We start from the raw sequence: 26,054 nt of genomic DNA on the forward strand, positions 1-26,054 counted from the left end.
CCTTTGGGTCCTGACTCCCAGGTTAGGAGGCTTTGTAACAACAAACTTAAACCACACCATTTGTACAATGAAATGAAATAGGCCTTTCAGTATGTCTAAGGTGAGCAACATTGCTGCAGTAGTCACTAAAATATAAAAACTGAAAATTTCGAGTATGAGAATATGAGAATAGAATAATAAGTAAATAAAAATGAGACAAATTTAAGAAATATTAATATAAACAAAGTTAGAATTCACATAAAATATAATGATAGCAAGACTAGAGTACCTTGGTTTGTGTACTGTAAAAAGTACACCCATTATGCATATTTAAATTACACTTGTAGATGATATGCACAGGAAAAGAACATATGGTCTGATCTAACCGTCCAACAATTAGTCTGGGTAGCGAGGTTACAAAAACAACATTAACGTTAAACATATATCTAAGGTATTGACTCAGAGGGTTAACTATCGTGTCCCGTGTTATTACACAGCAATATTTGGGGTGGCGCGCCTGTCGCCCGTGTGTTTTGCTGGTCGGAGCCTTTTGTACAGAGATGGCAAGAGAACCGTAGCAGACTGTGGGGCCTGAACGGTTGGGCATTTTACCGACAACCGTAACGTTAGAGAACCGCAGAGACACAGAAGCGTAACGTTAGGAAAGGAGCGGAACAACGGAGAAGGTAAAACACTACTGCTTATGTAACTTAAACCACCAGCGTTACGAACGACTTTCTTGTTGTGTCAAAAATGAATTCTTCACACATCTTTCTTCCACATCTAACCAAACTGTTTGACTATCTCTGTGATGGCGGACACAACTAACAAAGCTGCTAAGAAAATTAGTTAGCAAGCCGGCTAGCTGGCAGCAATTGGACTAGCCGTGTTTGCGCTACTGCAAGTTGTATAGCTAGCTAAAGATTAAACAAACACATTGACTGTTACAATTATGTGACGACCTTACCATCTGGCTACCAGTTACCTATCATAACGGTTGTTAGAAGGGTAGTCAGCTAGCGTTAAGCTAGCTAGTTACTCAAACTAGTAACACTATAATGGGGATTTTCTTCTGTGGCTAGCTGGCTAGCTTATTGCTAGCTAGCTAACTGACTTTAGCTTTCGTTGCGGACTAGTGCCAGTAAGTTACATGGCTACATTTCGTTAGCCAGTCTTATTTGACAGATGCTGTACATATGTGATATGTCTGGCCCAATCATAAGGTTACCAAACATTGGCTCAGATTTAGGAGATTACTCTCTTGAGGCCTATAGTTGCCTCTTAAGTTACTCTTACTTTGTCAGCTAACGTTAGCATGATTATCCAAAGTTAGCCAATGCCCGTTAACCATATTTGAGATTTGTGTGTTTGCGTTTGAAATATCACTAAGGTGATGTTGGCGTATGGCTTACGTAAAATTCGATAGTGTTGGCAATCTGCTCCTTCATTATCCAATAATTCAAGGTTTTGTTTAGTGAACTTTGTAATCAGCAAAGAAAAAAAAACATTGGTTAACATTATCTCTAACTTTTAAAGGTGTTGACATTTGGTCTACACTGTGTTTCATTGGTCATGCACCGTACCTGACTTAAGACACAGGTAAACACAGGCCTGACATGAGGCACACTTCTATTTAATACAGCATTGCTACAACATTTCAGCAGCGCCCCTTCTATAGATGCTGGACACAAACAATGTAACACTTGCAAATAGCATTCCCTGACTGACAAAGACAATTTTGAGCACATGTCGCAGAGCTAACATAGTTAACTTGGGGTCAGCTAATATCTGATGGGAATCCCTGTCAATGAAGGCTAGGCCCTGTTGTCTTCCTTTCCCTTTCCATGGTTAGGCTTGGTCTCAAACAGAAATGGTTAAATATGACTTTATTTGTTTCAGTGGCAAATGAAGGTTTTCTACACATTTGGATATTGTATTTCAGGATCATTAGTGCATGTCCTGCTGTCTTTCAGCTATGAACAGTGGTTTGGCATCTCTGCCTGTCATATACTGTATATATTAGTGCCACATGGGGGGAGGGATTACTTACAGGAAGCTGTCACTTGAGCAGCAACTTTTTGCTCTCTGGCTCTGAAATGCACTTGTTTGTGTTCTCTCTCTCTCTCTCTCTCTCTCTCTCTCACTCTCTCTCTCACTCTCTCTCTCTCACTCACTCACACACACACACACACACACACACACACACACACACACACACACATTGGCCTTTGAAAAGCAAGAAAGCAGCTGTGGGGAAAGGAGGAGTTGTATCCTGCCACCACTGTGTGAAGTTACTGTGTCATGCCAACATAAAGAAAAGTTGTGAGAATTTAACAGCTCCCAATTGTTGTTGAGATAAAGGAGAGCTATGTTAAAGATTGTTATTCACTTAACCTTAACTGGATGCAGGGAAATTGAAAGCAGAATCACTGTCACATTACCTAGGCTAAACTATGCTGTTATCACCAATGTGGGGTGCCTGATAGTCAGTAAACTGCTGCAGTGAAACCCTACATGGTCTAAATGGACTTATCAAAGCCTATGGCAGGTAAAAATGAAGCTTTTAACCCTGACATCATGGTCTGCCTAGATGTATTCCAGTGCTGGCAACTCTTAATACTGTGTATGTGGGCCTGATCATCCATGTTGGTGTGTGAATTGTTATGTGTGTGAAATTAGACAACGTTAATACTCCTGCTATGAGCCCAGTTTCTAAGGTCTGTCAACAACCTTCCCTAAAGAAGCTTTGGCATTTATTCAGACACACAAACGCACATGCACCACAAAATATAAAGTGCACTGTCTAGCAGTAAGCAGAGTGCTAGCTGTTTTGTAACCAAATCCACCCCTACACCAACACTGCTGGCTTTTCTTTCTACAGACTGACCAGCACATTAGACAGTATAACCAACCGGTCACACACAATGATACAAGAAAAACTGAAGCAAACCTAAGATAAAAGGTTAAATATTGTTTTGCTGAACTGAACTTGTTGCTGCTTTTGTTTGAACAACAGTCCAAAACCCAAAGATAATTAGTTTAACCACAGTAGAAAACCAGCCAATATTCACATTTAAGGAGGTTATCCAGTTAATTTAGTCCTTTTTGTACTTAAAATTAACTTAAAATCTATTATTACTATATACTTTATTTTTTACTTTTTACTTACTTTTACTTTACAGTCATTGAAATTGTTGTTGTTATTTTCTGTTGATCGACTTGTCAATGAATTGACTAGTTGTTGCAGCCCGTATTCAGACATGCTGTTTTTAGTGTGCAGAGACCCCCTTTGCCTGTTGGATTTTTGTTTTACCTCTTAGAAAACCTTCAGAAGAATCAAGTTTAAGTCAAATTTAAACCTGGCATAATTAAGAAATGGGAAGGCCTGGCCTGTCCGATAAGTCAAAAAACTGCTATATCAGGCCATATTTAATTTTTTTTGAAGTAGTTCGTGTTGGAGTTTTTTTTCCTGCTGACTGAGGCTGTATGAGGCAGTGCATTTTAAAGTGTATTCTCTGTATTACTTCATGGATATTACCTTTTGCAGGGAGTTGTTGTGTATGACTAATGTGCTGACAGTGGTTAAGTGTCCAGAGGTCTTACATACATCAATTTGTCAAATCCTATCACTGCTGGGTGTCTTCACAAGGGGTTTGACAAGAGGAGATCTGTATTACACTTGCTCAGCCATCTGCCATGCAATATCAGACAAAAGCACAGAATATGGGAGTTAAGATGTCTGGGGTTCTTGTGGGGTTGCATTTAACCGTATAACTCGCTGATCAAATGCCCTTATGACCTTGTTGAAAGAAAAAAAAGCTTTTTTGTTTTCATCTTTCATTATATATTTTCAATCATAAGGCTCTTCATTGAATTATGTCTCAGAGTCTGCTAGTCATTTGGAGTCCACATTTATGCTTAAGGCAAATTAAATGATTTCAGTAGGGATGCCCCAGGCTAATCTAACAGATCGATATTTTCAAAATGATCTATATTCACAAATCACTCTAAGACTCTTTAGCTACTCAGTTCTCAAGTATATTTTACTTAGATTGGTTTTAATGTGCTTACAGTGTGGAGGTCTTAGCTCTTGCAGTGGTTGAAAATATGAATATTATATTGCCATCATGGGGAAAAAACTAGGACGTCCCTCGTCTGCAGGACATCTGACTTGTATGTTGATTGTCAGAATACACTGGAGCACCCAGAGAATGCCACAATGTGCTCATGTTTTTTTGGATTTGAATATATCCCCATCCATTTAAGTTTTGAATGTTTTAACCTCCATTAAAAGATTCCCATTAGTGAAAAAATATTAGCATGCAGATGGAATTCAAAATAAGCTAAAGATGTAAATAAGCCTACCCACTTACTCAGTACTGTTTGATTTCTGTGCTAATAGAAATTTTACCAGGAGAATGACCGTATTGTACATGACAGTTCATTTTGCATTAAATATACTACACAAGTGGAAAGGTTTACATTTAAAGCATTTAGAAAAAATGGATATGTTTTATGTTATGTAAATATTTAGAATAGAGGTTTTGACATTTAATATAATTGATAGGTGTAAAATAAATAAGGTAAACTTTAACTTGGGCTCTGATCTTTTAAATGGCTGATTAACCTAGCAGATCACTAGTGAACTTGGTATGAAACTTTGAGTGTACCAAGATAGCAGACTTGGCTTTGACTGGCACAGGGCTGCTGACTTGGATAATTTTTTGTCTCCATCTGCCCTGTAGCCTGTGCACTGATCAGTTAATTCTGGCATGGACTGTTATCTTCTTAATTGGGTTTCTCCTAAGCTGCTTAAAAGCTGCCTGCTCCAACTTGGAGTCTATGTTGGGTGATCAACCAGCCTATGTGTCAACCTGGTGCTGTGATCATTTAATCATATCAAAAAACGCTTGGTCCTAATTGGAACCTTGGTATAGGATCAGGAACCAGTGGGTGTAGTGATTTCTTGAGCTGAGACAATTAATGGACATGTGTCTTCACCTTGTTGTCTTGTTTTGTTTTCCTGGTTGTTGTGGATGAAGCTAGCATACCTGAACCTGGGTGATCAGGATGATGTTCTTGTCCCTGCATATTTAATGTTGATTTGCAATGGTCTTGATTTGAGATCAATTGTAATTACATAGACAGCATAATTTACTAACTGCAAATTTTATAGATTTTAAAGAATTTTTTTTTCTCCTAACAGGCATCTTAATTTTGTAGGTTGATCATGATGTTTGAGTGTGATTAAGCACTCTTAAAAACACTTAAGTGCCGTATATAAAGGTTTTGCAATATAATATGATAATGTAGTATATTCATAATCATACTGTAATCAGTTAGCATGAATGAAAGTCTCTCAGTACTGCGATGAAAGCACATTGGCCCAATTGATGTGGGGTTTTTAGTCCCATGTGATGCAAAAAGAAAATATCTTCTACAATATAAAATTGGCACACTATTGTATATTATTAAATAATAATATAAATTAAACTTTTATATTTTATTTCCTTTTGCATTAGATACTAGTTAAATGATATCTATCTATTACAGTGCCGTCTTAAGAAGGCAGAACAAGATGTTCATTTCATATTTCTACCTGTGTATTTAAATCTACACCACACTGTAACATTCTGCTCATAAACTGCGCTGTGTAGATGATGGAAAATCCAAGACACAGCTCTACAGCCTTACAACAGAACTTTACAAAAGACTGTAGTGACACATTAAGATGTAATCACTGCACAATAATAATTTCACTGAAAGGAAGAAGTCGGTTTTTGCTGTGAGTGGGAAAGTCAGCTGTGAGGAACAGAGTTTTGTGGTTGACAACTGCTAAAACAACAATCAAACATTTGCAGGTGTGATTGGTGATCAGTTGGAGTGAGGCTCTAGCCAAGTGTGCAACTATAGAACATACCATTAGATCTAATGTTTTTGTGTGACAATGAAAAAGGCAAAGCAACAGGGGCTTTTCACAGAATGTATTTATTATTGGAGACCACAACAGTTACTATGTGTGAAACAATTGTCACTGTATGTTACAGAATTAATACATACAGAGGAATAAATTGGTGTCTTAATCAGAGGTCAGACTTTGAACTGCTGCAGTTTGCACCAGATGTGCTGAGCCTCGTCCTAAAAATTAGCTCTCTGCTGTTTCAGAGGAACCATGGGACACGGAGTGGGCTGAACCAGAGGGTCTAGCAGCACACACCAGTCGTGAGTATAGATTGTTTTTCCTGCATTATGTTTATGAAGAATTATAATATTGGAGACAATTACAACATTAATTAAATAAAGTAATATTACTCTTAATGTAGGTAGTTATGTAATAGCTAAAATCTGGTAGGATCTCAACAAAATGGTCAGGATATGGTGAAACAGCTTCTACAACTTGTCAGCTGTATTTTCATTGGAACCTTCCCCTATAGAGTTCACCTGTTTATTATTTGTGAATTTACTGGGTATACTATATGTCTTGTGTGTTTGATGTTTGCTTTGTTTGTCTGTGTGTGTGTATGGTTTTGAAGGTTTCCCACTGTGGTGTATGACATGGCCACGGCCTTATCTAGAGAGTCTAGCCATAACCACAGAGGAACGTCACAGCTCCATGCCATTGGTGAGTCCAAACACAGTAGGCTATAATGTTTGAGAGTGGCAGGGTGGCCTCAGGGTCTTAGACCCCTTCACTCCCTCGGAGAGCTACCATTGAAGCATCATGTCAGCAGCTGGGTTAAAAGAGGTTTTTCCCTTAAGGATCAATAATTTATCACATTATTTCATTTGGAAATTTGAATAAAAGGGTCAACTTTATGCTAAAAATGTCAAATGTTGACAGTAAACCTTTTCACCAGTCTCTTCATTTCCTATATGTACCCACTGCCAGTTTCCTGTGCCAAAATCAAGAGGAAGAAGACCCTGTTTGCGACTGCCATTTATGTGGAGGTGACAGCAGAGGGGGAGTCGCGCCGCACAGCGAAGTCTCACAGCTCCTCCAGTCCTAAATGGGATGAGAGGCTCACTCTGTAAGAAACAACAATTTGCCTCCTCTGTGTATCTAACAATTAATGATCTAACAGTCTGTGTATGTGTGTGTCGCATACACAGACTGTTAGATCATTAATTAATGCCAGTTTTTTGACTTCTCTCTCCCTTTTTTCTCCTTTTAACATCTGTGTGCATGATATTAAGTGTATAGTAGGGCTGGGCGATATGGCCTAATATTTTATTATCATCATCATCAGTCAATATTGATAATTACCATGCCAAAGAATTATTTCTTTCAAGTTTAAAGGACACACTGCTCTGTTTTTTGTCGGATTGTAAATAGCCAAAATATCAATATATAAAGTGACCTTTCTTGTCTGCGATAGCTTCGTCCTGCTTTGAGCTAGTCATGGGCACTGAGTTTTCTTTGGTGTTGCTAATTTCGCTTACAAGTATTCTGCTTATTCCACTCCAACTGCAAGTCTGTCAGCCACGGTGTCTGTAAGCATAACTCTATACCTGCGATATGATTGCGACTGTTCTGCTTTGTCTTCTGGCATCTGTCTCGTGGCAACTAGCGTTTAAGGTGCATTCGTGTACACCCTCACCTGGTGTATGGGTGGTTAAATTATATTGAACATTTATCAAACATTTGTTATATTTCTATTGAGGAAAATGATATAGAGATAATTGTCGTTTCATAATCATTTTATATTATAATTTACAATATATTGACTATATCCACCATATTCGAGTATCAATTAATGAGCAATATGGCAGATGACCATATTGTCATATTCAAGTAATTCATTTTAGGGCATTTAGGCAGCGTCTACATGCAGGAGACTTGCTCTCTCTCTCTCACAAAGTCACAGACTCCCCAAACTAATGAACCATCGTTGTCCTGACTGAGTTAACTTTAGTTCCACACAAAGATAACAGCGGGTCGATCATATGGAGGTGGTTCAGTTTCTGGAGGGCAGATGTGAAACAAACTACAATCCTCTGCAAAATATACGACATAATGATCTCTACTGAAGGGAGCAGTACCACAAATCTATCCCTTTACCTAAAACATGTCTGTTTGACAGTGTATACTTTATGTAAACAAACATAGCATGTTTTAAAAAAACTTATTTCACGGATATTCAAAATATACTGACAAAAAACCCTCAGGTGGCTCATCTGATAATTATTTGAACAAGGGAAAATGCTGTACAACAACACACAGAGCTCATTGTATCATTTGAGACACTAGTGGAGCCAGCAGCCTGAATATGGCAGAGTTTTACAGCTCTCTGGCTTCCGGATGGCTCGGCCACATGCCAGAGTCATGTCATTGCAAATGCTAAACGTCTTGATGGGGTAATTGTGGCTGACAAGAAAGAGTGGTGCTGTGTTTGTGATCCTGAGTATGCACCGTGGATGTTTAGCAAGCTGTTCTGAATCCTTCTCATGGTGTTTAGGCTATGATCCTAGATATTTCTCTTTAGGCTGATGCACTCAACCGTGAATACAATGACCCTGCTGTGTAGTGTTCATTTTGTGTGAGGACAGAAAACACAAGGAAGCCGCATTATGTGAGCTGAGTAGATTAGTTGCTCAGCCTGCAGCAAGGACAAGTTACTCTCATGAGATTTTTTGAGGGGGAGCATATGTTTTTTTGTTAAATGTACATATATCATCTCATGTTTTGCTCTTTACAGACTCAAATGTGTTCAGTTGTCCTCCCCAAACATTTTTTAGAATTCTTACAGTGATTAAATCTCATATGGTTATGCAACACTTATATGTACTTAAATTATATTGAAAATCTGTGTGAGTATCGCAAAAAAAACAAAAAACCTTTGTGTTTAGTGAATCCATCCTGGATATAAAAAAAAACACTAATGATCGTGTACACAAATACACTCTTCTTCTTTGTATATTACTACAGCAGAAAAAGGAACACACTTTAGCAATGCTATTTCTTGATTGTTGTATTTCTTTTGATGATGTTGTAAATTTGTGAGTGTTGTGTTAAAAGTTGTTTTAAGAATTACATTTGTTGTGTGTGTTTGTTTGTGTGTTCTGACCTTCTAGGAATGTAACCCCGCGCACACAGGTGGATTTCAAAGTATGGAGTCACCACACCCTGAAGGCAGACGCTCTGCTGGGCAAAGCCACGCTAGACCTAATTCAAGCCTTGGAGCAGCATGACAGAAAATGTATGATTAAGCTACATCAAACGTACAGAACCATATTATAATGCAAGGTGTAGGGTGGTATGTGTTCATTATTTAACAAATACAGCTGTGGCACAGTTACAGCAGCAGATTCATCATGTATTCTGAGCTTTTCCTGTCTTTTTGCTACATACATACCCTAATCATCTCTGATCACCTCTTGATTTATAATTAAGTTTGTTGCTACCTGATATCCTACACTGCAGATGAATGTGTCTTTTTCTCTAATGTGAACATTGTAAATGAAGAATTTCTATGGAAGTGGGTTGCTTGATGTTTTTCTCGATGTCACTCCATTGTAATGCCTCTTCCCACATCCATCCCTGCTTTGGCTCTACAGTGGAGAATGTGAAGGAGGTGCTGAAACTGACCGTGGAGCAGAAGGGAGCTTTGGTACCCACAGGGGAGCTGACTGTCTACCTAGATGGACTGACTGTCACTGACCAGGAGGAACTGGCACCGCTTACCAACGGCAATGCAGCAAATGGCACCAGTGAGCTGAGTGTTTATATGTTAGGGGTGGGTGATAGTGGGTTTACCAATTTTAATTACCATGTGTACTGGTGAATGACAGGGAGAGAAAAGGCCTCAAAAACATACATACAGATACATGTACTCAGGAAACTATCACCTAATTCTTGTACAATGAAGCACTCACCAATTCATGTTACTAAATATACACTTGCGCAAAATATCTGAAGGGTAACATTGTTTTCTCCAATCCTTTCCAGAATTCCAACAGAATGGCGATACCATTCATGAAAATGGAGACTCCTCTTCCTCTTCCTCAAGGGCTGCCAACAGGTAAACTAACTAAACAAACCAGCCATTTTGGGGTATTGTATGTTGCTCCACTTATTTCCTGAGGAAGAAGATTCTGTCTACTTCACTTCTCCTAAAATGGTTGTTGGCCTGGTTAGAATAACTCCTTCAAACCAAGGAGCATGCTTATCCTCAAGTAAAGGAATGCTAACAGGCCGTGTGCTAGCATGGTTCCCCCTCCCCAAGGTGTGTGTCCCCAATCTATGTCTTACGCCAGCTCATGTAAAAAAGGCTTTTGATATATAGATTTTTTTTTTTTTTTTACCTCAGGGAGGTCTGTGTTTTGTTTGTCTGTGTTGTGTCTTGTTTTTTCTCAGTCCTGGATATCTCCCTCTCCTGCTTTAAATTCTCGTGCTGCCCCGCTGGTGCCAGTGTGTATTATCTGTCACACGGTAAAAGTACCCTTCAGTGAGGCTAACAGGTTTTTATTGGAAAGCCACAAAAAAAAGCATGTCTGGTCATCGCAACAGACAGGAGGTTAGTGGGAGGGTTGAGAGGGTTGTGGCTGCCTGGCTCCTCTCTGCATTGCAGTTGCTGAGAGGACTGCAAGACACAAACAGGGGTATATTTAAAACTTAGTAGTGTTCCCCCTCCCTGGGAGTTCCCGAAATGTACTCGGCCAGATAGGCTGAGGGATATTTGTGATGGTGAGACAAAATCCTCCCTTATCATTGTTGTTTAAATAATGAAACCTTAAACGTGTGTTTATGAACACACAACATTTAAAATAACATACATGTTTTTGTTTCAATTAATTAAAACATGAAAGAAGTTTAGCTCTACTTCAAAACAGGGAAGCATGGTTGGTATGATTAAGTAGGCTAAAATAGAATGATTACAACAAATAAGAAATTAGTTTTTGGCTCTTATATGTTTTCTCTTAGTCATGAACACAAAAATAGCTATGTTATATCCTCTCCATCAATCAAGACAGAATCAAAGCGTGTTTACTATAAAATGCTGCAAGAAACCCTGCATTAGTGTTCAAACCGAAAATGGTCCTACATTCAAGCCCCTGAAAATGTGGTTTCAGATCTCAAGCATTTCCCTATAACATTAAATATTCATGACTAAATAAGCTATATATACTTGTATACCTATAATACTAAGAAACTCAGAAACTCAGCTAATCTGCTCGACCAGGACTGTGTGGTTTGGTCAGATTTGACTGACAGTACTGGCAGCATAAGCAAACAACCCCACAACTGTCATCACTTTTTTAGTCAAAGGTTGCTTAACTTGGTGCACACAAGTATGTGGCCTTTTTTTTAATTACGCACTGCCCACTTCAAACCAGTTAAAGAGCAAAATAGCAAAGGAAAAAAAAGCAGGGTAGTCTGGCAAAAATAGTTAAACCTGGCTCATATTTTGTTACCAAACAGTCCAACATCATCCAGCAACCTACGTTGTTGGCCAATAAATGCTGTATATGAAAGTGTACATACCGGACAGAAAGACTTGGAGCATGTACTGTGCAATCCTGGAAGCAGAGGAGAAAATGATTGTTAAATCTGCCTTGCAAGGGTATAAACTGCTGTGCAGGGTATTGGCTCTGATTAGCCTCAAAGATTGTACATATAATTGTGGGTGCTAGTTTTGGTCTGAATTAGCCAATTAGCCTCCCTGCTCCTTCCCCAAAGTGTGACTTCGCTTGCATTATATAAATGCTGTGTCGAAGCTTGGGGAACCCTCTGCCCTATGTCTTTCACTTTGTGTCTCTCTTTGTCTCTCAACTTGTTGTCCTTCATGGTCTTACATCACTGTTATGCTTCACTCCATTGCCTCTCTTATCTTTTCTATTCACCTCTTTCAACCTACCTCCTTTTATTTATTTTTCTCTTCTGAAATATCTTTAGTTCCTGAGACTTGCTCACCTTGCCTGGGTGTTGATTTATTTTATTTGTTTCTTTTTACTCTGCTTTGCTTTGTTGCGCTTCCTTTCTTTTTTCCATCCAGCCAAGTAGGGAGACCCTTCCTGTGGAGCCAGAGGCGCCAGCTTTCACAGCTTGTCAAAACACTTGATACTGGCGACAGTAGTATGATGTGTTTCGTTCAAACTGTGTGTGTTCCTACATGATTTCAGTAATTGCTTGTCTGTTGTGTCTCTGTACTTCTTTTTTCTCTCTCTTTCTCAGACAAGTCCAGTTATCTTTGACTTAGTATTTATAGTTAACCTACAAATATTGAAACATCAGTATAATGATGAAAATAAAGTATTGTAATAGATACAAATGAACAAATAACCATCAGTGGAAGGACTGGGCTCTACACTGAAATTTAAACTGGGGCAGATATGGTGGGAAGTTAGCTGACATCACTTTCTGTGCAATGCATCTTACTGGAAATTGTGTATTAAGTATAGTAAGTCTGCTGGGTAGTATAATCAAGATTAATTGGAGTTGACTGTTTCTGACTTATTTTTTGGTTGTTAGCTGGCTTGTCCTGACGTTTTTCTTACTGCTGGTTGGCAACCCACCTCTTACCTAGACAAAGCCTGGACTTGAGTCATGTGACAGATTTTGTATTGGTCTTAGTGTGGGCACGTCTGTGGCACCAACTGAACTCTGCCGGCTCACAAAAGGGCCTCTTCAGCTGTGCCCATTACATCACAACGTCGTCCTATTATGTCCTATCCTTACGCCTACAAGACAATAGTTTCAGTGTCACAAGTCAAAGTCGTTTATCTGACACACAGTGGAAATAACAATCAAATTTAATACAAGCCTGTTATGGGCCAGTAGGAAAAACTTTTTTTTTTGTTCTTATACATAAGAATTATATCTCATGTAATATATAGGTGTATCATTTGTTAGGATTAGTTAAGGAATTGTTATGCCACACCCCCAGATTCGATAAAATGCTTTTGAACTCCTTGTGTGTTTTTCTCCTAAAGCTCAGCGAATGGCACAGAAGTGGGTGCGAGGTCAGGTTCCTGTTCGGCCTCCAATGGTGTGGATGGTCAGGTGACTTCCAGCTCCTGCAGCCCTGCCCTTAGTCATGTCATCAATGGAGATGCCACACCTGAATCCACCCCAATCCACCAACCCTCAGACAGTGACACAGAGAGTAGGACGGGTGAGGTTGATCCTTAGTTTGCATTTCACAATGTGGGAATTATGGTACCTTGAAAGGTTTAAAATAGAATCCCTGGGTTCCCAGGTTTGTCATGAATTTTCATTAAGTGAGGCCTATAAGCACTGCTGATGTCGGCACCTCTGTCGTAAACTCCCTGGAGAGAGAAACAGAAAGAAAAGGGAAGCAGATCGCAGTATGCTGTGGAGGGAAGGCAGGGCCACAATAGCACATTGACTACACTGAGCTGAGATTGATGTGAGAATATTCATTGTTTACTAGTATACCAATAATATAAGTTAGTCACTTAAAAAAATCAGTCCAAACAAATTAGAACTAACTCTATTTGTTTGAATGAATTAAAAAGCTACCCATGTACCCAATCATAAGAATTGGCATGGTTTCCCTCATTCGTGGTGCCTCCACTGCCTTACTTGAGTGACAAGCTCACAGGTGACCTCAGAATTGTTATACGAGCGTTACTTTTGCATTGTTTTAAAGGCAACAAACAGCCTTATCTTTATCCATCTATATATGTCCAAAATACTCCCACACATAATTTCTCAGATAATTTGGTGCTATAATATGTTTAGGAATATTTCATTTTTTCCCATGTCCATTTCCCAATTCCTAATGTATAGTTTGACTTTCAAATGAAAAGCAACAACCCTACTGGGGCGGAAAAAGCAGCAATAAAGAAGCATAGAGTTCTGCCTTTTGGTGCAGGGAGAGCCTGCCATAGTCTACGGTGTTTGGATGTAAGAAGCTGAAAAACCATATTTAGATACATGGGCTACGATACGATTCAGGGACGATACATTTTAATACAGAGCGATTCGGTACAATCCGATTCGGTGCGATATGATGCAATCTGATACAGTTCTTAACATTTGTTTAATGTAGGCCTTCATTTTCCATTATAAATTAAGATAAGCCAATTCTATAAAAGTAGCATTGCTTACCGTCAAATAGATACTGTATATTTCATAAAAGACCAGGGAATCCCAATTATTTTCGTTGCTGACAGACTGACAACATTATGTAACAACAAGCAACGTTCAAAATGCGGCTAGTAGCCTACGTGACACGTTTCCTCAAACAAGACTCCAAAGACTAATGGGTATGTTCTGATGAAAAACTAAACAAAGGCATTTATGAGGACAGCTATGTATTATCTTGCTGTTTTCAACAGCTGTTGGAACTACAACAACAACAGACGCATTCAGCTGAAAGTTGCGAGTTAACAGGGTCACTCGTTGACTGAAACACCCGCATAGGTTTCACCATGCCGTCTCACCAGATGAGTGTTGACATGTGTCGTGCTATATGTTGTGCTACCGTGGTACTTAGTCGCTGATTTACAGACCTTACAAATGGCCAGACTTTTGTTCAATTTTCCTTCCTATGAAATACAAATGTCTTCCAAAGTTTGGATTTAATGGTGCACTGTAAACCGTGTCATACATGTTTTGTTTTTACCTCGCAAGCAACACTACGCTAACGTTACTCAGTCTTGTGTTTACCTTTGACCTTTTACGAGAGTGGAGACACAGTGCAGAATTGGCATCAAAGCTTCAGTCAACCGATTTGTAACTTTAGAATTGGGCGATCAACCGGTTCATGGTACATCTAGAGCAATCCAGGGGTCCGTGTATCGATGTGGTCGCATCTTTAACGTTAAACCCGGTTTCCTATTCGTATCGATGAATCGTTACACCCCTAGCCAATAGGTATGTTTACATTCACCGAGACACTGCTTGCTGATCAGCCAGTTGCTATAAGTTGATTCACATACATGTATGTAGATTCCTAGACTTCTAGACTAATGGTCAGTTGTTATACAGTCAGTCATTTAAAAGGCAATTTTTTTGAGACATCACTGACATCATGTCATGGATGGAGGAAATGTTGAGACCATGCACGTAAACAGCACCATTGTCTTTCTCTGACTTGCCTGTAGTCAATGGGGAGTCCTGTGATGTTGCTCTCGGGCCATCGTCTGCTACAGCAGGTGATGTGCTGCCCCCTGCAGATAACCACGAGGACTGCAATCAAGATGCCACCCTGCCGGACTCTGACACAGCACCAAATAGCACATCTCAACCCCTGCCAACCTCCACGCAGGCTCCTCCAGCTTCCTCTTCAGCTGCTAAGCCTACTGATGGCACTGCTACTGCTACTGCTGCCTCCCCAGCACAGGGGGCCACCACCATCACAACCGCCTCATCATCGTCCTCTTCCTCCCCAGCACCGGGAGAAGCGAATGCTTCAGGAGGTGGTGGTAGCAGTAGTAGCAGTGCAACTCTAACGACAGATGCGGCCAAGCCCAGACAGCAGGTCCCCAATACTGGAGCCTCAGATCCTCTACCACCAGGGTAAAAACCACCACCAATTGCATTTTCTGCCTCCCCTGACTGTTTAACATAAAAAAAATCTATACACATACATATATATTAGGAAAAAAAACAAATATTGTGAAGTAAATAAGAGGGTGCAACCTTAAAGTGATACTCCAGCCAAAATCTATTTTCTAGTATCCAACACCTAAACACCCTCACACACATACACTCATATTTCACAATCATGTAAATACATATGTTGTACATTTTCTGACATTGTATTTGTGTCCATCTTCGTCCTCTTGCACAACCTTATGAAGCTTTTTGTTTGTTTTTCAAATTGTTGTGTCTTTTAAGGTGGGAGCAGAGAAAAGACCCGCATGGGAGAACGTACTATGTAGACCACAACACCAGGACTACTACCTGGGAAAGACCACAGCCACTACCACCAGGGTGAGTGTCTCTCTTTTCCTCACTTCCTGTCTTCAACTCTTTTCAGACATGGAATCTGTAACTTCTGTATGTTTTAGTAGTGACTTTTCGGCCTCGTAACACCCTGTTTACATCTGATGGCTTTCAACCATGTCTGCATCTAAACAAACATTGTGTAGTTGTAGACCAGTGGTATTGTTAGTTAGTTTCAGTTTCTTGCACTTGCATTTGGTCTCCATAGATAAGATATAATTAAGCAACTGATACTACATAATGAAGTGTCCTGATGTATGAATATAACCAAAGATCTGAAGGCAGAATCCTGTGAAGCGGCGTGGTGTCTTCTCCACAAAGTCGGTTATTTTCTACATCAAGACACCTCAGGTTATATTATTCCACTCATGCCAAGTCTGCTTACAAAAAAGGTGTAGGTTGTATTCAGAGTTTGTTTGAGGTAAGTTTAACATATGATTAGGTCAGTTTCAGTGAGAGCTAATGTCTGGTAACACATCAAACAGAAGTATTGTTTCTATGATTGGTTGTTGATCATTTACACTTATGGAACTTTAATGTATTGTATTCAGTTGTTAGTAGTTTCTTCAGGGTCTTCCATGTATTTCAAATTGAATTACCTCAAGTTTCAGGTATCAATAATAAAAAAATGTGAAATGTGCTTTTGACACTCCAGACTGGCTCATTCATTTTCTTACCAGATTGCTTTTTGTATGTCTGTTTATTGTACTGTCCATCTCCCTCACTCTGCCAGTTGGGAGCGCCGAGTGGATGACCGGGGCAGGATCTATTATGTGGACCACAACACCCGTACCACCACGTGGCAGCGTCCCACTATGGAATCTGTCCGCAATTTTGAGCAGTGGCAGAGCCAACGCAGCCAGCTGCAGGGAGCTATGCACCAGTTTAACCAGAGATACCTCTACTCTGTAAGACAATTCCCGCCCCCACCCTTCCTCTATCCTCTTGTCCCCTTAACCCCTTTAAAAACATTTTTTTTTACACCTGTGAAATGCATGCATCGCGGATTTAGTTCTTCTGCCTAATAATTAATTAATTCATAGTTCATCAACATTCATACTTTTTGTTTTAGTTCTACTGTGGAATACCGCTCACATGATACTGTACATACTAACATTCCACATACTGATAATCAAGTAATGCGGACATTCCCTGTTCAATTTGTAAATGAGTGAAATTTAGATTATTTGAATATTAGTATAAGTCAGGTTCCCCAGCATTGAGGAAAGTCCACATGTGCTGAAACATTTGCACTCTTTTCACTTAACACCCTGTGAATTTGTGCGTTAAGCAGCAAGTACTATTCCAAATACAACCTTCCTCCTTAGTTTATTTTGAATTCCCAGTATACAAGTGCAATTTTGGATTGTAGGTAAATGCTTCCAATTTGCAAAACTGCAATCTTTTGATCTTACATTCAGTGAACCCTATGCATTATTGAGTCACCTGACCATACTGGATCTATCCAGCTTTTAGCTTTTATCAGCGCATCACCTTTTTAAAGTGTGCATGTGGCTCAAACCATTCCCCAATACATACCCAGTGCTACAGACAACCGAGAAGACATCTGTGGCTCTGTGTGAAACCACTTTTAAAAATCTTAATCTGTGAAGATAGTTTAGTTTCTGGTGATCTGTGGTGCAAGTGATCTCTTTGCAGTCTATAATGGCTCAGATAGTGCACGTATTCTAGCAGTCCAGAACCCTTCTACAATTATCTAGAGCTCTGAAATGTCTCCATTGTCTTTTTACATAATTAAAAAGCAACCATTTAAAAGGACCACATTTTTGCATATCCAACCCTTTAATGACAAATCACAAATATTTTATATGCTAGGTTAAAAAAGTAATTATATCTTGGGGTTTTCAACTTTTGAATGTTTTTATTCAATTATGGTTTTCTATTTATTTCTGTCCAGTATGCAGTGCAGACTTCTCCTATAAATCTGAACCTAAAACTCTATTACCACCGTGCATAATGCAACTACAACAATGCAACAGTAAGAGCAGAAATGACACTTCCTATGATACCTAACTAAAGCAAGTTTCAAGTCATTGCAAGTTGATTTATATACCACTTTGAAATTAATGGAATCCGGTGACTGCATTGAAGGTGGTAAATAGACAAGTCAGAAATCCAAAGCACTAAAAAGTGAACGTTATTATTTTCTTACCCCCATGATGTGTTTGGTATGGGTAAAAAGGTAATTGTCAATCTTGTCATCATGATGAGCTTAGACATCATCGCCCAGCTTCTGATGGTGGTTACAAATTATGTTACCCAAAACTTATTTTTACTTTCCATCCTTCACCTAACGAGTCCCATCTCTTCCTCTGGGTGCATTTGTTTGACCACCCCACTCACTCAATACACAGCTCAACTCATTTAGCCTAAAGGTGACAACTTTACCATGTCAGAATTTAAAATGTGCACGCCCCAGCCTCTGCCCTAATCTGGTTGTCTTTGTGAGGGTCCCTCTCCTAAGTCTTTGATCTCAGCAGTGATGTCATCTTCACCGATGGTGATTAGCTTACAACACAAATCAAAGGACAGACAGCCAGGAAATACTGAGCAGTAACCAGCCACAGGGGCCCTCTAGCCAGCAACATAGCAAAACTCCATCATTTGATTATTTCTCTTTTTGTTTTCATTTGAAATATTTCCCATTTACGTGATTCCTGTTGTGGAATACATTTTTTGCTTAATTTTTGAATGTCTTTTTAATATCCTATATATTTGAAGTTTTTTTTTTTTTTTTACTAGATTAGTTTCTTCCTTGTGTTTTCTAAATGGATGTCTATGTGTGCATCCCTCGTTTTCAGGCATCCATGATGTCTGCTGAGAATGATCCTCTTGGCCCGCTACCTCCTGGTTGGGGTGAGTTCACATTCTTTATTCTAAATGATGTACACATTTTCTTCTTGGTGTCAGTATCTACTGTACTTTAAATGGGAAATGGATGTACATCGGCAATTACTGCTGATAAGAAAAACACAGAAAAGTATACATTGTAACTATTTTCATGCCAAAATGGGTGTTATATAAAAGATTATTCTGAATGTGTCCAAATTGTTTTGTTGCCTCATCTATCTTGATGCTCCTCTCAACCTTCTCCCTATGAAATCCTTCCTTCTGCTGTCACTACTCGCTGTTCACAAAGTTCACAGGTGACAGCTGGTCGATTAAGTCTAAGTTTATAGGATGAGTCAGCAGTAGTGATAATCTGACATGTGTTGCCACATTGTGGGGCCAACTATCCATTCTGTCTATAAAGCTACAGATTCCTGTCTGTGTTTTTTTATCAACTCCAGAGAGGCGTGTGGACTCCAATGACCGAGTGTACTTTGTCAACCATAACACCAAGACAACGCAGTGGGAAGACCCCCGAACCCAAGGGTGAGCTCAGTGCCAGAAAAACCACAATAGGAAATAATTGGAAACTGTATTATCCACACATGGCCTCCCTGTGGTCAACTTAGAAAGTATATATAAAATGCACAAGATATATTGTACATCATAACTCACAGAAGCCTGTCTGAGTGCTGTTAGGTGGCTAACCTATTGTTAATCTAATGAAAAGGAAGAACATCTAAGTAAAGGAAGATAGAATGTAGAATTAAGGCTATTTTAAAGATCATATTTTTTTATGTGAAATGTCATCTAGGAGTTAATGGGTTTTTTCCTGTACCACATTGATATGGTACAGTTCTCTCTGAGGTTTACCAGTGATTTTATTGGCCCTGTTTGCAGTCACTCAAACTGGTGCGCCAAAATATATATTTTTTCCTGCTTAGACCAGTGTTAACCAGTTTAACCATAAAGTTGTTGAATACATTTTCAGCAAATAAAATTCTGAGGCAGCAACTGTGGTATAGTGAGTTCACCTAATGTGTGCTGGAGGGGAGACAAAGTCTGCTTTTCTAACTTGGTTTAAATGAAGTTAAGATGAGTGACAGAATGTCACAAATACCTTGTGGCACAGCGTGATGTGCGGTAACATTTAATCTACAAGGGCTCCAGACTGTCTGCACATTTAGATAAACATTTTTTTTTCCACAATAGCCCTTGTTTTTTGATTTGTAAAAAATATAAATCAGAAGCATAACCAAATCAATATCAGGGTCATGAACAATTTTACAGTACCAGAAATGATCCCACCATCTTTCAGCCATGATAGAAGAACACTGGACAATGTGATAATAAGATGATATAACCTTGATTGTAACCCATATTGCAATTCAGACCTTGCGTGTTGTACAGCCTATAAAAGTTGGTCAATCATGAAATTCTCAAAATATGATATGACCCCATTTTTCAAGTAGAATTTTAAGAAAAAGTGTTGTTTTTGAGGCAATACATCATATACTGAAATATCATTAAAAGATAATTGTTCTGCAATCCATTAAATTGTTTTGGGTTTACCCACATTCACTTTGAAGGAAATATTAACATGTTATTTTCAAACATTCACTAATGTTTGATGTAGTGGCACAGTGCACATAGATTTCATAGTCCACCACCAAGTATGGAGTGAAGTCTGTTGTAATGTTTCAAAGGTCCAAAGGTTGTAATGTTTAAGTTTTCCCAGCATGTTGTTGCAATCAAATGTTGTCTTAGTATTTTAGATTTAGGTCTTATCCTTAGATATGGCTTCCATTTTCCACATTTATCTGTATATAATTGGTCTGTGTGTGTGCAGGCTACAGAATGAGGATCCTCTGCCTGAAGGGTGGGAGATCCGGTACACAAGGGAAGGGGTTCGTTACTTTGTGGATCACAACACCCGAACCACCACTTTCAGTGACCCCCGCACTGGAAAGTCCTCTGTGTAAGAACACATTTTAAAATAATTAACGTGTTCATATATTCTACATTCATTTACATGAGGCCATGCCAGACGCTGTGGTTTGTCTGTAGCTTGAAGAGCTGTGGCCATTGGAGCTTGTGCATAGTTTAAGAGAAGTGATTACTAGGACCAGATAGTCAATATTTGCTTTAATTTAGCCAATGTACATCTCAAGGTAAGGTAAAGAAAAATATAGGTAGAAAACGGTTCCCTTTGTTATTTAATTTCAAAAGTTATATTTAAGGTAAAGAAAAATATATGTTGATTCGGAAAAAAATTGTTCTCACTGTTATTTCATTTCAAGGGTTATATTTCATTCAGGGATGTCAGGAAATTTGGTAGATTTTCTCTGAAGGCCAGGAAACCTTTCTAAATGTTAGCTTCATGGGACCATACCAGAGCATATTTCACATGCTCCACATTTTTTTCATTATATGGTGAAAATGCAACTGTTCACCTCTGTAAGAAAAAAAAAAGCTTCTTCTTTTCCATTGCATCTATCAGCTTATAACTTGCTACGTTTTGACCTTTTAAATTGTTTTATTCCTCTCAGCACCAAAGGCCCTCAGATTGCTTATGAGCGCAGCTTCCGATGGAAGCTTGCCCATTTTCGCTACTTGTGCCAGGTTGGTGTTCTCCTTCTCTTACTCCATCACTTTTCTTGTTCTATGTCAGTCGTCCTGACCCCCCCCCCCAAAAAAATGCATTCATGTTTTGCCCTGTCTGTCTTCAGTCCAATGCTCTCCCTAGCCATGTGAAGATCACCGTCTCCAGACAGACGCTGTTTGAAGACTCTTTCCAGCAAGTAAGTACTACTGTCCGATTGTATAACTAATGCTATGCATTACAGTAATGAATTTCAACTGCAGTGATGCATCACAGCCTACATGCACAAGTTTTCCTTGCTATATATTAAAAAAATGTATGCCAACTGTGCTTATGTCACTTGCTGATGTTGTGTTTTAGTTGATCTTGTGTGTTTTCTCTGTTTATTAGATTATGGCTCTAAAGCCTTACGACTTGAGGAGGAGACTCTATGTCATCTTCAGGGGCGAGGAGGGTCTGGACTATGGTGGCTTAGCACGGTAATGTATATGACAATATATATAAATAATGTTTTAGTGTGAACTAGCCTTTTGCTAAATCTAAGCAGTAACTGATGATGTGCAACTCTTGTCTCCCCCTCTATCTCTTTTCTCATTTTTCATCTTTTCCTCCTTTCATTTCCTTCCCCATCTCTATTCTAATTCATCCCCCCACATACACTCTGTTATCTTCGTCCTCTCTCCTTGTCTTTTTGTCCTACACCTCACTTTGCAGAGAGTGGTTCTTCTTGTTGTCTCATGAAGTGCTGAACCCCATGTACTGTCTGTTTGAGTACGCCGGCAAGAGCAACTACTGCCTGCAGATCAACCCGGCCTCAGCTATTAACCCGGACCACCTCTCCTACTTCTGCTTCATAGGCCGCTTCATCGCAATGGCAAGTTAATGTGCTGCCCACATGCATGCAAACAATCCTGTTACACTAACACAAGAAGTGAAACAGGCTGACATTTTTACTTCAAGTATGTTGACTAAAATATCCAAACAATCAATAAATATGTTGTGTCAAACCAATCAATATTCCACCATAGAAGCCATTTTTCAGATTGACCAGCACAAAGAAATTCTCTCTTATTTATCTCTTGCTGCAGGCACTTTTCCACGGCAAGTTCATCGACACAGGCTTCTCTCTGCCTTTCTACAAACGGATGCTGAACAAGAAGCTAATACTGAAAGACCTGGAGTCCATCGACCCAGAGTTCTACAACTCACTTATATGGATCAGGTAAGTTGTTTCTTCGGTTGTCTTGTGACAGTAATGATCACGTCACTGTCAAGCATTTGAGCATTTTTTTTTTATTGTTGATTAGATGGTTCTTAATATCACAGCACTTTACTCTGAGTCTTTGATTAAAGAGCCACAATGGGCATTCTTAAATAGATTATCTAGTGACTTTCCCTGTTCTTCTTTGCTTGGATAATCTCCCAAGCTCCCTTGACCCCGCTATGTGCGATCACTCTTGGTTCGGTTTATTTAGTCAGATAGACTGTAAATGCTTTTGAACTCTTGTGGGGGCCAAACAAGTGCACAGAGATCACCTAAAAAAGTCTTGCTCCCCCCTACTTGCAGTTTCAACTAATACTTATTACCAACTACAGTATTTCTTCCTGAGCTGTGTGCGATCACTAGAGAGGATAAAAGGGGACAGTGAAGCGCAGATGTCACAGAAATGTACTTTTTGATTTTTCCATTCATGTTTCATGACGTCTGTTATTCCATATGAATATTTTCAACCCTTGCCTTAAGGTAACACTGTGACACTGAAACAACACTAGAACCAAAAGGTGACAATGTATTGTATGTGTGAAAAACACCTGCAGCCAAGACAAGCCACTTGTATTTATATAATACCCCCCCCCCCCCCCCCCCCCATCCCATCTGAGTATTGGGTAAATATTACGTGTAATAAGTTTCAGGCAAAGTTTAAAGGTGTCGAGGACTGTGGATCGAGAAAACGTTGGGACCTCAAACAGTTATGAACAAAGATGGAGCAAACACTGGCAGTCGGATTATATGCTTATGCATGGAAACATAGACATCTTAATTGAATTATTTGTTTCTTTTTGCAACAATAAGCTGTTTGCCCTCGATTATGGGCGATTAAAGATAATTAGAACACAATGTCATCTCTCCTCAGGGACAACAACATTGAAGAGTGCGGTCTGGAGATGTACTTCTCAGTGGACATGGAGATCCTGGGAAAGATCACTTCTCATGACCTCAAACCTGATGGCGCAAATGTTCTAGTCACTGAGGAGAACAAGGAGGAGTATATCGGGTTCAGTATAACCACATTTTATCATAACAGCAACAATATCTGACCTCAGAATATTATTTTGAGTAAATAATTTTTTTTTACTTACGATTGCATTTTTGCTGTCTTGCCTGCAGTTTAATGGCAGAGTGGAGGTTCTCCCGTGGGGTTGAAGGTCAGACCAAAGCTTTCCTGGACGGCTTCAATGAGGTGGTTCCACTTCAGTGGCTCCAGTATTTTGATGAAAAGGAGCTTGAGGTGAGCAGTGTGCCTCATACTTGTAGTGCAATAACATGCTATATCCTATTTAGGGCTGTTAATGACCTCTGTTGTCGTGTTTCTAATGTGTGTATATTTGAATCCCAGACACATTAGCCAATCTGGTTAATTAATCATTACTTAAATAAGATGAAATAATATGGATGTGTGTAGAAAATGATTATTTTCTCTCTTCTTGTGTGAGAATTCCCCTGTGCAGCTATCACTCTACTTCTATTTATGTTCTCTGTGTTGTGCATGTCATTTATGTATTTTATGTGTGTGTGTTTGATCCAGGTGATGCTGTGTGGCATGCAGGAGGTCGACCTGCAGGACTGGCAGAGGAACACAGTGTATCGTCACTACACGAGGAACAGCAAACAGATCATCTGGTTCTGGCAGGTACGGTCACACAGACGCAGCCTTGTTTCTATATTCCTTAGAATATTCCATGTGTTGCACATTAATGGTGTTATGACACAGAAGTGCAAAGCTTACAGGTGACATTTCTTTTCAGTTCATATTGCTCCTTTTCAACGTTTATTTGAAATGTGTCATATCATCTGATGGTTGATGAACAGTCTGTCTAGTCAGTAGTGTGTGGTCACTGATAAGTGTGGGTGTGTGTTGTCATGTCCTCCCCTGCACAGCTGGTGAAAGAAGTGGACAACGAAGTGCGACTGCGACTCATGCAGTTTGTCACTGGAACCTGCAGGCTTCCTCTGGGCGGCTTCGCTGAACTCATGGGTCAGTGACAGACAGACAGACAGACAGACAGACAGACACATTTAGTACATAATCATTCAGACACCAACCCCTCATCTTTGTTTGCATTGCAGGAAGTAATGGGCCCCAGAAGTTCTGCATTGAGAAGGTGGGGAAGGACACATGGCTTCCTCGGAGCCACACATGGTGAGTGGATTCTACTTCTGATTCAGTGGATTCATTCCTCTCATAGTTTTTCCCAGATGTTGTTCCACTATATTAGTATTCACAGGGATTTACATAAATTAGTATTTCAATGATAAGAAATGACGGGTATGACGTAGGATAGAAACACTAAAAGTAACTAATAACAAAATTAATTTGAGATCAGATTTGTCGACGTATTCGTCGCCGCCACAGGTGCAATGAGTGTTTCAGAAAAGTGCATCACAGCAGCTACAATTTACTCAGAAAGCTGTTAATATCCAGGGGATAATATGTAATCAGTGCATGGGAGAATACTGTTGAATACAATGAATCTCTTTTTAAGCATTTGGCCCTTAATTCTAATTTTTGTTCCTCCCTCTTTGTCTTTTCAGTTTTAACCGTCTGGACTTGCCTCCTTACAAGAGCTTTGAACAGCTGAAAGAGAAGCTGCTGTTTGCCATTGAGGAAACGGAAGGATTCGGCCAAGAATAGAGGGAGAAGTCCTCTTATGTTTCTCTCCCTCCCCTGTCGCTGTTCATTCAGCCAAGTAAAACAAACAAAACAAAAAATTGCACAAGTAACCACCAATGTATATAAGCTATTTTGTCATTTTAAACCAAATCTTAATTTGCAGCAGCATTTTTGCCGCAAACCCTGTTCCCCACACACACACACACACACACACATATATATATATATATATATATATATATATATATATACCCATCATGAAATATGCAAGCATTTCAGCATTTTTGCTCCTCTGTTTAAAAACAGAAATCATGGATTTTCTTTTTTTTTTTTTTATTTCCTCCCCACTGCTTACTGGCTTTTTAAAAGAGACTAAAAGTGTTTTTGAGAGGATTTTATAGTTGAAGCGCAATCTTCTTTTAAAGCTCTAGTTCTATAGAGCTTCTAAAAGGCAAGAGTAGTATTGGGGTCTGGTGCCTGAACCCCCCCCCCCCCCCACCCCCTCGTTGGACCCTTAGTAATTGTTGCAATTTTTGCGTGCTTGCATGGCTGCCTCTGAAGATGTGAAGACTGCTGTGACCACCCTCTGTCACCACACATACACACACACACAAGGACATTTTAGCATGGACGATCTGTCTCTTAATTAGCCTTTTAAAAAATATATATATATAATCAACAAAAAGGCAAAGTTTTCAGGGTGGACGGCCCAGAGTAAGAGGCATCATTGGATCCTCCTGTTTGGATAAAGACACGATTTAGGAAAAAAGACTGTCATGAAGTTCATGTGGAAGAGCTCCTATATCAAAAGGAATAT

The 26,054-nt window shown here is 39.4% G+C and overlaps 1 protein-coding gene across 1 annotated transcript; it reads left to right on the forward strand.

The window, feature by feature from the left end:
• Positions 1 to 508: 508 nt before the first annotated feature.
• On the forward strand, positions 509 to 25,359 carry LOC139303952 (NEDD4-like E3 ubiquitin-protein ligase WWP1). The gene is made up of 25 exons (XM_070927768.1): positions 509 to 665; positions 6,145 to 6,201; positions 6,513 to 6,601; positions 6,869 to 7,007; positions 9,052 to 9,176; positions 9,535 to 9,687; positions 9,926 to 9,998; positions 12,910 to 13,091; positions 15,049 to 15,463; positions 15,785 to 15,880; positions 16,626 to 16,800; positions 18,715 to 18,769; positions 19,204 to 19,288; positions 20,592 to 20,720; positions 21,292 to 21,364; positions 21,472 to 21,543; positions 21,735 to 21,823; positions 22,059 to 22,218; positions 22,433 to 22,566; positions 23,480 to 23,620; positions 23,734 to 23,854; positions 24,152 to 24,256; positions 24,505 to 24,601; positions 24,694 to 24,766; positions 25,159 to 25,359. Exons 3-25 carry the CDS (start codon positions 6,535 to 6,537, stop codon positions 25,256 to 25,258), a joined length of 2,859 nt encoding a protein of 952 aa, XP_070783869.1. The 5' UTR covers positions 509 to 665; positions 6,145 to 6,201; positions 6,513 to 6,534; the 3' UTR covers positions 25,259 to 25,359.
• Positions 25,360 to 26,054: the final 695 nt, after the last annotated feature.

The sequence above is a fragment of the Enoplosus armatus genome, chromosome 21 (assembly GCF_043641665.1).
Source record: "Enoplosus armatus isolate fEnoArm2 chromosome 21, fEnoArm2.hap1, whole genome shotgun sequence".
In the NCBI taxonomy this organism is placed as follows: Eukaryota; Metazoa; Chordata; class Actinopteri; order Centrarchiformes; family Enoplosidae; genus Enoplosus; species Enoplosus armatus.